Source organism: Hyperolius riggenbachi, chromosome 9 (assembly GCF_040937935.1).
Source record: "Hyperolius riggenbachi isolate aHypRig1 chromosome 9, aHypRig1.pri, whole genome shotgun sequence".
NCBI lineage: Eukaryota > Metazoa > Chordata > Amphibia > Anura > Hyperoliidae > Hyperolius > Hyperolius riggenbachi.
This window is the reverse complement of record NC_090654.1, coordinates 123,849,014-123,865,249: the sequence shown is the minus strand read 5'-3', so window position 1 is coordinate 123,865,249 and position 16,236 is coordinate 123,849,014. Positions and strand designations below refer to the sequence as shown.

General features: G+C 43.6%; 1 protein-coding gene across 4 annotated transcripts in view; it reads left to right on the top strand.

Annotated features, from left to right (window-relative positions):
• Positions 1-16,236, top strand: part of NUBPL (NUBP iron-sulfur cluster assembly factor, mitochondrial) — a 78,149-nt gene that overhangs the window by 12,314 nt on the left and 49,599 nt on the right. For 2 of the 4 annotated variants that reach the window (XM_068253461.1, XM_068253460.1), the window contains exons 3-4: positions 14,163-14,197; positions 15,080-15,212. In XM_068253461.1, coding sequence (XP_068109562.1) covers positions 14,163-14,197; positions 15,080-15,212 — 168 coding nt within the window. Of the gene's footprint in view, positions 1-14,162; positions 14,198-15,079; positions 15,213-16,236 lie in introns of those variants that run through there. The other 2 variants (XM_068253459.1, XM_068253462.1) reach the window with 2 other exon arrangements.

Sequence of the window (16,236 nt, the reverse complement as noted above, 5' to 3'; positions counted from 1 at the left end):
ATTTTGGAATGATTTAATATCACCATTTACAGTATGGATTGAGTTGGTGAGACCACTAACCAATTTGACCTCAAAACACAAACTTCTGTCCATTTTTGGAAATTGACATCATAGCATAGTCAGAGTACTGGCTACCAGGTCTGTGGAGTCAGTACAAAAATCATCCGACTCCAGGTACCCAAGATTGTTCAGATTTCTTGATGCTACTCCACAACCCTTGCAGGGCTATGGAGTGAGTACAAAAATAATCTGACTCTTTAGTTTATGAAACAATCGACGCCAGGTACCTAAAAAATGTTCCAACTCTTTAACTCCACTCCACAGCCCTGCTGACTACATATCAGTCTCTCTGATGAAAGCAATGAGTGTTTTTGGTGTGGTCATAATTTCTGTGCTGCGTAACTGAATGAACAGCAGCTATGCCAGTTTGACTTTATGTCTGGATGAAAATTCAGGTGTAGGTTTTCAGCCCTTATAATGAAAATATGAATCAGGGACTATTTAGTTCTTTGGATGAAATTATTTATCTTGTACATTTATTTTAATTTTAGGTTTGCTTTAAAGGGACCCTGAGCCGGTTGTAAAATCAGAAATTGCACTTACCTGGGGCTTCCTCCAGCCCACCGTAGCCCGCGAGGTCCCCCGGCATCCTCCTGGCGGCTCCATTATTCTATGACTTCGGCCTGAAGTTGTCAGGGCTGCTTCCCGCTGCGGACGATACACGTCATCACACCGGTCGGTGTGAGAGTCCTGCGCATGCGCGGTTCACTAAGATTGAACCGTGCAAGCGCAGAACTGTCAAGCTGGCAGGCGTCATGATGCACAGCCGGCTGGTGTGATGACGCATATCGTCCTCAGCGGGAAGCAGCCCTGACTACTTCAGGCTGAAGTCGTAGAATAATGGAGCATCCAACAGAACCGGGAGAGGAGCCAGGAGGACACCGGGGGAACTCGTGGGCTACGGTGGGCTGGAGGAAGCCCCAGGTAAGTGCAAATTCTGATTTTACAACCTGTACCGGGTCCCTTTAAACCTGCATGGATAGCTGCACAAACGATTTTTCACTGTGAAAAGTTAATTTTTAATCCTTATACTTTTTTTTTTTTTTTAACTAATGAAATGGATTTCACTTGATCAGTTTTGGATTTTAATCTTGAAATCCTAGTGGATGAATAATCTTAATATCAGATGATATACTACCCTTTTCCCCAAAAATAAGACAAGGTTTTATATTACTATTTGCTGAAAAAGATGAGCTGGGGCTTATTTTCAGGGGATGTTTTATATTTTCCATTAAAAATTTACATTTATATTCTTCAACAACAAAAAATCAACCTTTAGTCAAAGTCATAGTGTTCAGGCCGCCTTCATGTAAAAAATCACTTGGCAAAAGAAAACAGCAGACCCTTTACAAAGTAAAGAAACAGGGTTGCCACATGAATGGAATATCTTATTTTTGAGCATTTGGAAAAATACTGAAAAAGTCACACCAGAGTTTATTTTCAGGGTACCATATTTGGTACCATATTTTTAGAGTAACACAGTAGCAGCATCCTCAGTACTCATACATGCAATTGGAATGCAGTGATTATTTATTGCTGCCATTCACAGTCACTACATTGTGGCAAGTGTTTGGGTGTGATGGAATAGAAATACGAAATTATAGGCAGGTACTGTACAGGCTAGTTCTGTTGCTATGGAGGGGGGGCGGCGGCGGCAACAGGGGGCACTGTTATCGGCCTCCTTGCCTGTGTTTCATCTAGCATGTGTATGAAGCTTTTGTAGACAAATGAACAGATGAACGTTTCACAGAAAATAAACATATCAATCAATAGCTTGTAAACAATAAATGCTCTACCTGATAATTTCGCCGCTCTGGTGTGCCTTTTTGAGTTTGTTTTTTTTTTTTTATCCATTATTGCTCCAGGAAAAGTCCAATATGGCCGGCTCATACCTGTTCTGCTTCCAGGTTATGAGCTGTTCTGGATGCGCTGTCTAGGCTCTATGAAACTGTAGACAAGCAGGGCTGCTGCTGCAGCCTTTCATCTGTGTGCATTCAACTTCATTATTCTGGTATGCTGTGTGGCTGCCTGTAGGAAGTGTCTCTAGTAGGAATGAAACTGCACGAGAGAACGATGATGACTGAACACAGACAGGGCCGGATTTGTACTTTTTACTACCCAAGGCCCACTTTCACCAACCGCCCCTCCCGTGTGGCAATAAAGCCTGTACATGTGAAACAGCCCTGCATCTGATTAGCTACAACACAAAACGAAAGCTGGTCACATGGTGGGTTGGGGTAATTATATTTTCCCAACATCACATGCCCGATAAGGAATTGTGTTAACATTTCTAAATAGCATAACTTGCAGTACACTGCAGGTAATAGTACTGCCAACTGCATGTGTGCGCTATCTCTGCACAGCAATATTACTGCTGGTTAGTGCATCAACTCCTGAGTTTCCTTCATAGAAAGGCAACATGGTGGCATAGTGGTTAACAATCTTGCCTAGCAGCGCTGGGTCCCCAGTTCGAATCCCATCAGGGTACCATTTGCATGGAGTTTGTATGTTCTTTCCATGTCTGCGTGGGTTTCCTCCATGCACTCCGGATTCCTCCCACACCCCAATACCTACAGAGATACAGAGAAGTTGATTGGCTTCCCCCAAAATTAGCCCTAGACTATGATAAATACACTACATGATACATACATAGACATATGACTATGGTAGGGATTAGATTGTAAGTCCCTCAGTTAAAGGGTACCAGAGATGTACCCTAGGTGAAAAAATGAAAAAGAGGCTTCCTCCAGTCCCATACGCGCTGATCGATCCCACGCCGCCATCCACCGCTGCCTGCATCTACGAGAACCAGCTCCTGTCGCTGACGTCATCGGAGCCGGCCTACGCAGGAGAAGTGCGCCCTCTACGTATCGCTCCATACACTCCTGCAGAGATACGCAAAGAGCGCACCTCTGCTACGCTTAGACTGGCTCCGACTGACGGATCAGCGCAGAGCTGGTTCTCATAGCTGCGGGCAGAAGAGGCTGACGGCGTGGGAACGATCAGCCCGTATGGGGCTGGAGGAAGACCCAGGTATGTATAACTAACTTCTTTATATTTTCAGTTCTGGTTCCCTTTAAGTGACCAGACAATATACACTATGAATAGCTCTGCAGAAGATGTCGGCGCTATATAAATACTAAATAATAATAATAAGCTACATATCAATTCAGAGGATAGAAACAAATTTCAAGTCTTATGAACTCATTCCAGTAGAAGGGTACATATATTGTCAGTATATAGATCAGTACATCAGTCTCAAATAAGGCTTCCTCTGTAAAAGGAACAGCTAGTACTCAGTCTTTTCAAAACCTTTAAAGTGATACAAAAGGTTCATTCACACTAGGCAATGCATGCATGAACGTGATTTCATACATGCATCGAAATGTGCTAAATCACATAGGTCAGCAGCTTTTATTCTATTAAAAAAAAAATGCATGTGTCTGTGCTAGGCTGTTCCTGGCTGCATTACGACGCAGCACACAGGAAAGCACACTGTAGTGTGAAGGGTAACCTGAAAGTCTATAGACTTTCATGCTACTTGCGTTGTGGGCACTATGTGCAGTTCTGTCCGTCATGACACGCTGCACATGGGGCTTGATTCACAAAGCCGTGATAACTCCTATTACGGTCGCGCTGGAGTTGTGCGTACGCTATTACGCGCGTAACGGTTTTCACACGCAATCACGAATTTTCACATGAAAACACGGCCGTTACAGCGCGCACAAAACGCTAGCGCGGCCGTGATATGAGTTATCACGGCTTCGTGAATCAAGCCCATGGTGTGAATGAGCCCTAAAGCAATCCCAACTGCCAACTAAATAGTGTCTTCAGCAATGAATGGACTAACAAACCTTTGCAGTTGTGCTGGAATTTTAACACCTAACTACAACACAGCATAAAAATCAAACATAGCTCCACATTAATGTTCATGTCAGAAGACACCTTTTGTCACAAGGGTGCAATCATAGCAGCACAGAGGACCACTAATCAACTCTGCAAGTCTCTGCAGACACAGCCAGCTCTCACTTCCATTCCCCCATGCTTTCATCCTGTTCTTTTACATTACACTGCAATGATAAGCAATGTTTCTGCTATCATTGCTAGTGTGCTAAGGAATTCCAGGTATGCAGGAGGGTGACACTTTACAGGGTAACGTTCTGCAGGAAAAGATCACTGGGATGTCTGGACTGACTGAGACTTGCACAGAGTGTTTAGAGGCACTCAGCAAGACTAGCACAGAAGCTGGAAGCAGAAAGTTGTTGCATTACTAGTCTAAACAGTGCTGTCCACCTTAATCTCCAATTTCCCGGGTCTCCTCTGACCTGCTCAGTCACGCCCCTCAGTCTCAGAGTGAAGGTAGCCCCTACCCCGGGAGGCAAGAGAGAGAGCAGTGCCTGAAGGAGAGACGCTGGAGAAAGAAAACAGTTGCGTGCAGAGAAGCAATGACAGAACAGCTGATCTAGTATCTACCAATGGCTGCCTGCAGCACCGCCCCAGCCCTTGCCCCGCCCTAGTCCTCGGCCTATGTGGCCTGCCCACAAATCCGGCCCTGCACACAGATCACAGATGAAATACTGCAGCAGCCACACTTGTCTATTGTTTCAGAGCATCTTCCTCGGCAGGAGGAGCTCCTCCCATCACAGAGCTCTCTGTGATGCTGTGAGTATGTAAAGCAGGAAAGCTGAGCCAGGAGGGGGCTGGCTTGGGCTTGAAAAGACTTCTCAGAAGACTGACTCGGCTATAATGATTCAGGGTCAAACCTAGACTGAATGCTCAGTCGGGGATTCTTATCAGAGCTGATAACAGGCAGACTAAGCAGAGAAGGATGAAACTAAAAGCAGGGTAGGTGTTTTCTCTAATATTCCCACTGATAAATTAGTAAATTACATGAGGGTGCTTTGTTTCTGGTTCACTTTAACCACTTAAGCCAATCTGGACAGATATATTTGTCCAAAAGTCGCCACTCAAAGGCAATCTGGACAATTTGTTGCAGTGTTGCTGCCCTTGTGCACGCACATCTGCATGCAGGCAGCCCCTTCCCTGACACTATTACAGGGGATCGATTGCTGAAGAGGAACCAGTGTTCCCCAGAGGCAAACGATTCCCTGCAAATGAATCAAATGCCTCCAATCAGGAGGTATATGATTCATGAACAGTGAAATTTAAAACAAAAGATCTTGCACTTCCTGGTGCGTGCTTAACGCCACCTAGTGGCCAAAAAGTACACAATAAAAACTTATTGACTCCCCACCCTGCCCATTAACCCTCCTGGCAGCCTATTAAAAACCGCCAGGGGGCAGGGAGTCGTTTTTTTGTAATTTTTTTTTTTTAAATCATGTAGCGAGCCTAGGGCTCGCTACATGATAGCCGCTGTGCAGCGGCATCCCCCTACCCTCTTCTATCGCCTCCGGCGATCAGGAAATCCCATTCCAAGAACGGTATTTCCTGGAGGGTTTCCCCCGTCGCCATGGTGACGCGGCGGGATGACGTCACCGACGTTGTGACGTCATCGGGAGTCTCGATCCACCCCTCAGCGCTGCCTGGCGCTGATAGGCCAGGCTGCGCAAGGGGTCTAGGGGGGGGCAGCACGGCATGGTGGATAGCGGCGAATCGGCGCGGGGCGGCAGCGATCGGTGTTAGCTGCGTGCAGCAAAAAAAAAATTGTGCAAATCGGCCCAGCAGGGCCTGAGAAAACCTCCTGCGCGGCTTACCCCGGGGTTACCGCCAGGAAGGTTAACTTTAAAAAAAAAAACGCGTTTAAAAAAATTACAGTTTAAAAAAAATACATAAATGGTTACCTTAGGGACTAAACTTTTAAAATATGTATGTTGTGAAGGTATATTACTGTACACCTTATTACCTTGAGCCCATATGGGTTTGTAATTAATGATGGACGCAAAACTGAAAAAATGCACCTTTACTTCTAAATAAAATATTTGCGCCATACATTGTACTAGGGAAATATTTTAAACGTTGCAATAACCGGGACAAATGGGCAAATAAAATGTGAGGATTTTATCCACAGTAGAACGTTTTATTTTAAAACTATAATGGCTGAAAACAGAAATAATGAACTTTTTTTTCAATTTTTTTCTTATTATTCTGGTTTAAAATGCATTAGAATAAAATAATTCTTAGCAAAATCTACCACCCAAAGAAGGCCTAATTGGTGGCAAAAAAAAAAAAAAAAGGTATAGATCATTTACGTGTGATGAGTAGTGATAGTTATTGGTGGATGAATGGGAGGGGCGCTGACGGGGGAAAATTGCCTTCACCCTAAAGGTGAAAACACCTGCGGGCTGAAGTGGTTAATTTCAGAGATCACAGAGCAACTTTAGGCCTCTTGCACACTACATGGGATTTTTTTTTTTCATACGGCCGATTTTTGATTCCAGTTAAAAAAACGTGGCAGCATGCAGTACGTTTTTTAATCGGAATCAAAAATCGGGTTAGATTAAAAAAATCATTATCGCATGTAGTGTGCAGGAGGCCTTTAACTTACATTTCAAATAAAACATACTGTATATTCTTTATAGAAGGTTTTCTTTAACTGACCATCAGTCATAATTGCAGTTAATCAACAGATGGCGTTCAGAGGCCATAAATAGATTGATGTAATCACTGGTAAAGCTGCACAGTGAAACTAAAGGGTGATTCCCCTATCCCAACTCTAATGTACTAAAACCAAATACCAAATATTCGTTTTTGCTACAATGATAACTTTTATAAAAGGTTTATTGCTCATAAATAAATATAAAAATTCTAGTTAAGAAAGAAATAACAGGTCTTGGCTACAAGCATACAGAGGCATAGCTAGAGATCATAAGGCCCCATAGGAAAACTTTCATGGGGCCCTCAGATGCAGGCACTCTCAGGCATTGCCACCTGCCCCTACCCTATGGATGTGAGCTAATTGGGCAATTTACATTCTCATGCAATCAAAACTGCACTGAGACAAAGTCAGAGTGTGGAGAAACCCCCAAAAGTTAACCACTTTACCCCCATAGGTGCGGATATCTCCGTCCCTTTTCCCATCCTTTCACCCCCAGGGACAGAGATATCCGCACCTCCCGCGCTTTCGCCGCTGCCCGCGCTCCCGCTCGCATGTGCGCGCATCCCTGCTCTCGTGCACGCCGCCGCCCGCTCGGAGATCAATGGAACGGGAAAAACCGTTCCCGTTCGTTGATCTAAGCCCCCTGCAATGACCGGCTGCTTCTATGAGAAGCAGCGATCATTGTGAAAAAAAAAAAGTTTCCCAGCCTCATAAGACTTCCTGCAAGCGTACTTCCTACTAGGGATGGTCGCTGGATTCTGCGGAATTGAAAATTCCGTGATTCCGGCCGGAATTTGATGATTCCGTTCCGTTGTGACGGAACGGACTTGCTATATCACTATGGCGGAATTTCCGCAGAAAAATATGAAATTCCGCGGAATTCAATTTTTTTTTCCCACCGAACTGATTTCTGCCTAATAAGTATTTCTGGGAGGAGGGTCTTGTCTTCCAGGGAATTGAAGGATTTCAAAAGCCAGCTTACATACCTTGGCCGGGAATCGAACCCAGGTCTAATGCTTGGTAGGCAGCTCTCTTCACCACTATACCACCACCAACACTACATGCTGAAGCCAGCCTAGCATGTACCATTATGATATATCCAAGAGAAAAATGAGCTTGCTTAGGGATTTGTAGGATGTCAAAAGCCAACTCACATACATTGGCCAGGAATCGAACCCAGGCCTACCGCTCTGTAGGCTGCTATCCTAACCATTATACCACCAACACAACACACTATGCTACATGCTGAAGCCAGCCTAGCATGTACCATTGCGATATATCCAAGAGAAAATGAGCTTGCTTAGGGAATTGTAGGATTTCAAAAGCCAGCTTACATACATTGGCCGGGAATCAAACCCAGGTCTAGTGCTTGGTAGGCTGCTATCCTAACCATTATACCACCAACATTACATGCTGAAACTTCTTGGAGCAGACTTACTTCCTCCCTCCAAAAGACACACATACATCCCCATAAAATCATTCAACAGCAACTGCGTGCTGTTAATTTTTCCGCCGGAATTTCGTGGAATTTCGCAAAAATCCGGCAGAATTTTCATAGAGACGGGATTCAGCGCTGGCTAAATCCGCGAAATCCGGAGGAACGGAATTTGCTCTTTTCCGATCGTCCCTACTTCCTTCCAGGTCGCATAAACAAAAAGTTACTGTGGCCATCTTGTGGCCAAATAGTAAAACTACACCCTAAAGCATTTTTCATCTACAAATACATTAGTTTTACACAAAAAATTAACTCCTTACCTCCCACACTTCCCAATTTTTTTTTTATTTTTTTTGTGATTTAAAAAAAAAAAACCATTACATTAAAATACATAAATAGTTACCTTAGGGACTTCACTTTTTAAATATTTATGTCAAGAGGGTATAACACTGTTACTTTATAAACTATGGGCTTGTAATGGGCTTGTAATTAGGGATAGACGCAAAACTGAAAAACATGCACCTTTATTTTCAAATAAACATTGTGATAGGGACATAATTTTAAACGGTTTTATAACCGGGACAATTGGGAAAATAAATTTCATGGGTTTTAATTACAGTAGTATGCATTATTTAAAAACTATAATGGGCGGAAACTGAAAAAAAAAAATTCTCACATTTTTTCCTATTTTCCCATTAAAACACTTTTAGAATAAAATAATTCTTGGCATAATGTCCCACCTAAAGAAAGCCTAATTGGTGGCCAAAAAAACAAGATATAGTTCATTTCATTGCGATAAGTAATAATAGAGTCATAGACGAATGCATGGAAGGAGCGCTGAAAGGTGAAAATTGCTCTGGTGCTCAAGGGGTAAAACCTCTCAGTTGTGAAGTGGTTAATGGTGAATACATTAAGTGCCCAATGGGCCCCCTATGCTCCAGGACCCCATAGCCGCTGCTATGGCTATTGCTACGCCCTTGATTGTGCACATCCCAATCATTCACCACTCTGCATTTACACACAAAAGTTAGGAAGATAGGGGTGGCTCCGCAATAAAAGAAGCAAAAACTACATCTTAACCACTCCAATTTCAGTACTGAATTGATACTCTCCTTGCTCAGAAGTTTTTTGTTTTTGTTTTTTACTATTTCTTTTATTGTTAAACTATCTTTTCAAAGAGTTGAGTGTTTATTTACTATTCACACATTTATGGTATAGTGTACTAATGTACCCTTAAAGAGAACCCAAGGCAGTTCCATGGGGGAGCAGATGGGACACAGAGGCATGTTCTCTGCCTAATGACATGCCTCTGCGTTCCCACACCGTCACTCTCTGCCCCCCACCACCACGTTATGGCCCCCCGAGAATAGTGACCATATTTGTCGCTATCTCGGAGGCAAACATGGGGGGAGGGGTTCCCTGTTTAAAATGCCCACCTGGGGTGATCCAACTGGGTTTCCGGAGCTGCCATTGGGCAGCTCTCTCTCCCTGGCCATGCCCCCTGTCGCTGCCCCGCCTCCCTGCACGCTGTGAATGAAAGAATCAATCTCTCCTCTCAGCGTTGTGACCCAGAGGTCACAAAAGTGAAAGTGGGCCAGTGTGGCCAACGGGCGTGGCGGGGAGCTGGGTTTTTTTGCAGCTACCTGATCCACTCAGCCCCCCGGATCAGGTAGCCTACAGTTTGTTTGTTTTTTTTGTTTGTTTTTTTTATGAGCCCACCTCGGGCTGTCTTACTCATTTGGGCAGGGCTCTCTCACCCTTTTGTGTCTTGGAAATTGCTATACATTTTGCTAATCATGCTACATTTGTGCCTGCCTTTTCTGAATTCTGTACCAATGTCTATATTTTGTGTTTATCATTGTCTGTATTATTGTGTATCCAGTGTTGTAACAATACGGCCTGCAGGCCCCTCAATCGCAGGGGTCCCGGGTAGAGGGGAGTACGTGGGGGGCCCGAGTGGAGGGGCCGTCTGCCCTTGTAGATTAACACACAGGCTGGCATCTGTAAGTGTAACTTGCCTGACTTAGGCAGGCTGTGCAGTTTGCTGTTACCAGCAGCAGGGCAAGGGTTGGGCACTAGGACACAGTGCACATCCAGTCATGCAGACTTCGGCAAGGTTTTCTTAATTCACTGCCCCGCTCCCTCATGCACATGGTGGTCCTGTCCTGTAAAGGAAGAAGACCACCAGTGTATTACAGCGTGCCTGCCTGTGCCTGAGCTAAGAGGGAAGACAGAGACAGAGGGCTCATGCAGGCTGCCTGTAGAAGGAGTGGTGATCATAGTGTGGGTGTGAATATATTACTTTGGTGTTTGTTCTGTTTTTAATCTGCTTGTGCCTTTCCTAATGTTTGGTGTGTGTGTGTGGGGGGGAACGTAGTGTGGTGTTGGGGGGGAGGTGTGGTGTGTGCGCTTGTATGTACAGTGTGTGTGGGGGGGGGGGGGGGTTGTGTGTGTGTGTGTATGTATGTATGTGTGTGTGTGTGTGTAGGAGCAATTGTGAGGCAAGGCCAGGGGTGCTCTATGTCAACATAGGATACTAAAGCCTCTGTACACTGTAATGGTGGCTACAGCCAGGGCTGTAGAGTCGGTACAAAAATCAGACTCCAACTCCGACTCCTCAGTTTATGAAACCACCGACTCCAGGTACACCAAATTACTCAGACTCTGCAGCCCTGGCTACAGCCACTACATGTAATGTGTTTTCAGAGATGCTCATCCTTACCGCTCCTCCCTCATACCCCTGCCCCCCTCCGTTTGAATGAGACACCCAAGTTGCGCACTACCGCACATGCACCGGCCTGGTGGCAAGCCTCTTTGACCGCATCCCCGTTGCTGGGAACGCTCTCCACATGTCTTTACAAGCCTTGTACATGCACATGTGCAGAATGTTCCGGGCCATAGAAGCGTAGTCAAGGAGGCGTGCCATGAGGCCTGCGCACGCTCAGTAGTGTGCGACTTAGGCGACTAACATAAACTAACGGGGTCTTTTTCATACAAAACGAAAGGTGGGGTGGCGGTAAATGGGAGGAGTGGTAAGGATGAGGACATCTGCACACACATGCGTGTAGCCACCATTTTAGCTGGACACTTAGGCTCTGGTATCTTTTAAAGTGTACCTGTGATTGATTTAAAGATAGATGTATAGATTTATACTTACCTGGGGCTTCCTTCACCCCCTAGTAGTCTGTCTTCTTGATCGCTGTCCTCTTGGGCCACTACGTTTTCTAGCAGTAAATTACCAGACTACCCAGTCGCACTCCACTGCTCATGCGTGGTTCCAGCTGTGCATGTCCCCCAATTGTGCTCCCACTGCCAGGAGCAATCTGCACATGTGCAGCCCGCTAAGCCTGTAATTGTGCTTGTATAGGGTGGTCGTGGGTGCATGCGTATCCAGGACTGCGCAAGCATAAGGAAGTGCAACTGGGCTGGATCGTGGACTCCACTGCAGCAGGGTGGCAATCAAGCAAATGGACTACATGGGGCTGGATTTTATCTCAGTTTTCCTTTAAAGGGAATAATCTTTTTTTTCTTTGGGGGGGGGGGGGGAGGGAGTGGCATCCAAAGTTTTGCAAGTTGGCCCAGTAATTCCTAGTTACGCCCCTGTGTGTATCCCATGTTGGTTTCTTATGCTGCACAGCACCACGGAATTTGTTGCCACTTTATAAAGTATGATATCGTAAAGAGAGCTAAACAAAAAAAGGTTTAGGGTTTAAAGGCCCAGTGAAAGTTTGTCAAGTAGTCATAAAACTTGACATTTATTATAATGATGTAGAAGTCAGGTATGCGAATAGCAATAAAACATCAGTTGCATTTTTGTTTCGGATACAATATGCAGCCTAGGCTGTATATTGTATCAATTCGATACACTGACATTGTATTGATACATTGACATGTTTATGGAACTGATGTTTTATTGATGTTCACATACCTGACTTTTATATCATTATAATAAATGTTACGTTTTATGAACACTTGACAGACTGTTTTTGTTTGATCTCTCTTTACGATATCTAGCTAATAACTAGGTGTGGCCATAATTACTTTACTGGCTTCAACTTTATACTGTATGTATTCTGTATAGCAATAATAAAAATTCTCCTTGGAGGGGTGATTTATGTGGAAAAGTGCTAGCTGCGTGTTTTTAAAAAAAAATTATGCAAATCGGCCCACCAGGACCTGAGCAATCCACCGCGGCGTTACTGGACAAGATGAGCTCGTCCGTAACGCCCAGGTGGTTAATAGAAGGTTTATGCATTTGCTCACAGGACTCCAGAGGCACCAGCAGCTTCAAATACCTGTTTGCTGCCTTGTTATGGCATTTTAGCAGCTGCTCTCCTAATCTGATGTATTTACCTGGCAGAACCCTTTCTCATTTTGCTTTTATCTGCACAATCCAGTGTGTGCTCTGAGTTAGCCACAAATCTTTTATCAGTACGATGATAATGCTTGAGTTTTCGTGAAATATAAAGGTTTTCATATCTTGTCCAAGGCAATCAACTTCGACAAAAGGAAGGTCCGCACCAATTCACCACGAATCCTCTTTATTGTCAGGACATGTCCTGTATTAAAACATCGAATCTCAAGCTGACATGTTTCGGACCTACTGGTCCTTAATCATAGCTATGATTAAGGACCAGTAGGTCCGAAACATGTCAGCTTGAGATTCGATGTGAATTGATGCGGACCTTCCTTTTGTCGAAGTATTTCTGAGGTCTTGCTAACCTGGTCCAGCACAACTATCCATTGGTGGGGTAGAGCGGTGTTTCCTCCATTAACATTACAAGGCAATCAACTATTTCACTCTTTTGGCAGCAGAGAGATCATTTTTTCTTTCTCATATTGCTTGAAAATGGTAGTCTGCTTAATAACGTGGAACGCCCTTTTTTTTGTAGTTTTTCCTTTAGTCGGGGCTCACCTGGCAAACTAATGGTCAGAGGTGTTCGAAGATTGATTTAAAATGGACCCAAATTAAAAATACAAGATTTCAGAAATAAAATGTATATTCCAAATTATAATAATAAGTAGCAGCCTTTTTTCAGCTGCATGATGGCAAATATATAATTTACATTTATTGGAGGAACCCCTTCCTTCCTTTCATATTGCCGGGACAGAATCCGGCAGACTGGTGGAGGAGATAAAAAAAAAAACACAGGCTGCTACTGATGATGTCACAGGGGAGGTGATCTCAGCTTGTGTGAGATTTCACATAGACGACGCCCCTGTGAGGGAGGGTAGCTGATGACAAACACACCCATGATTTAAAACCTCCTACTAAGCTCAGAAGTAATGGCTGCCACCTGTTTAACCCTAGTTATGAAAAGAGAAGGGTGAAAAGCATGCACTGAAATGCTCATAGGCTTGAAGGAGTGTTTATTTATCTTAATATGTGTCAGAGTGGTGCAACTAAATATTTTGAATTAAAAAAATGTTTGGTTTGGGTCCGCTTTAAGTGATAAAAAGAGCCCTGAGACACAATACTATCCATGAGTTTAATTGAAAAAAAAAATATTTTAATCTTTATGACACTTAAATACAATTTGCATATTCATTTGGAATGCAGTGTAGATATGCACTCCTAAAGGTATACAGAAAAGCCTTTACATCTGTCAACTTCACTGCATGGAAATTGTAAGTTACCGACTGGTCAGAGCTGGAGATAAATACCCAACATTTTTACTTGATTAACCGAAAGCTTTAATTTTTGTGAATTGCCATTTATCACCATTTCTTGAGGTATTTACTGCACAAGTCGGTAATTTAACTTACTAGTCGGTAATTTTACTTTTCAGTGCAGTAATAGGTTTAGTGAATTGGCAAGATGATCTGTAAAATCAGCTGTTTTCTGCATTATCGAATGCAGTAATGCTTAGTGAATTGAAGCCACAGTCTTGCAGAACGCAAAACATATGCAATACAAAAAGGAGATGCAAACATTTCTAATGGGAACAATCCCTTAGTTGTTTTTAATGCCCAGACTGGTTTCAGCCAGAATTTCATTTGAAAAACTTCAAGTTTAGTTGTTGCTTGACATTTGTTTATTGGGGAACTGTAGTGTAAATTGTATATACAGTACAGTATTCAGATATTTATTTATTTATTTTTTTTCTTTAGTTAACCTGGCATTGGGAATTGCAGCTTGTAAACATGTAAGTCCAATTTATCTATCTTTGTTTCAATGTATTCCAAAAAGGTTAAAATACAGCTCTGTAGAAGGCAACCCGTTAATATAGCTGTGTACACAAGAACAAAGTAGTTGACACCTGGTGTCACTAGTAAACCGTGCAGGAAAGGATGGACTGTGGGAGTGGCTACAGGTTGCAACCACCAAACACACTGGCAGACTGCACAAAAACTGAGGCTAGCTCTAAAGGCAGCCTGCAGTAATGTAATCCAGAGAGAGGCAGAGGTTGGAGGTGGCCTGGATTCTGTAGTCTCAGGGCAGGTCAAAGGTCTGTAACCTTTAAAGAGAACCCGAGGTGGGTTTTAAGAATTGTATTAGGACACAGAGGCTGGTTCTGCATACAATGATCAGCCTCTGTTACTATACTGTGCCCCCCCTCCCACCCGCGCTCTGCTGTCCCCAGAAAAAAAACGCTGTGCTATCGACATGCAGCTTGTCGCTAGCCGGCTATTAACATCCAGGCTGTAATTTACCGCCGCTCCCCGCCTGATTGTAGGGAAGGGACACAGGCGGGGAGCGGAGGTAAATGACAGCCTGGATGTAAACAGCCAGCTAGTGACAAGCTGCATGTCGCTAGCACAGCGTTTTTTTTTCTGGGGGACAGCAGAGTGCAGGGGGGGCGGGGGGGCTGGGGGGACATAGTATAGTAACAGAGGCTGGTCATTGTATGCCTTCTGCAGCCTCTGTGTCCTAATAGGATTCTTAAAACCCACCTCAGGTTCTCTTTAAAGGTCTGTATATTACCGACTTGTACCACATGCGTAGATCATGGAGTGTATTCAGAAGAAAGATGATGGTCTGCGCTATCACAGATAATTTATATTGTTATTTTTATTGTTTAAATAAGGCACATAGGTATAACAATACAATGGTTCGGAGCAGTCCTAGCCGAAGTTACGGGACCCGGTACAGAAGACTGGGAAGACTGCGGACGGTGGCGTGGGAGCGATCCGTGCGGATAGGGCTGGAGGAAGCCCCAGGTATGTATAAATCTTTTAATATTGTTTGTCTCTGATTTCCTTTAAATGTAGCAATTACCTATAGTGTTTGAATCAAGTCCTTGCTGTAGTAATAATCGTGGCCACTAGGTGGAGTGCACTAGCTGCAAGATACTCATTAGACTTACCAGCAGATGAGGTATTTTTCAGAACTTTGGAGGAGATTCTTTGAGCAAAACAGAAATTGTGGGTCACTTGTTTGCTCCCGAAGTACTGTCAGGGCAGCTCAATGTAAGATGAAGATTTTTAAAGGTCAGTACAGCCAGACCCTTTCAGCATTCTGTGATAATTTCATGAAATCAAATCGTAGAAGTAATGTAGATAAGTGGATATCAATTTCATTATCTGGAGGTGTGATGCTCTCTCCAGCTAACTAAATATTTTATTGATTTTTTTTCACATAGGACCATGAAAAAGGTTATGTAATAACTTTTTTCTCTTGAGTTTTCTCAAAGGCGATGCTTTCAAACGTTACCGAGAAAATACTCTCAAAGCTCACACCATGCCACGATTGGCTCAAAATAAGTTTGATAGTACTTCTTTTTTTTTTTTTTTTTTTTTTTTAATTAATTTTTAGTACTTTTTCAGTTCTGAAAAGTTATTCTTTAGATAAGATGGAAAATGATCTTTGTGAGAAAACTCAAAATAGAAAGTGGCTGTGAGCAGCTTCTTTAGGCTGAATAAGTGGATGGGAATTTCTTCAGCAATTATGGCTTCATGGGTAATTCAGCCTCAGGGTGAATGCTAAACCCAACAAGATGTTGGTGGTGCAGAAGAAACCTCTCCAACACAGGGAACAATATCGGGTCCATAACTCACTCAGTGGTAAATTCTTCACACCTTTCCTAATGTCCTAATTAATCACGTTACAATCACAACATTGCTTACACTTTCGGATCTAATCGCATGGGCAGCGGTGGTGTCAGAGATATGAGATGGTCAGCTCCCAAGTGAACCAGGTTTGTGCGTCATGTTAATGTGCCAGTAAGTCCATCAGGAGCCTTGT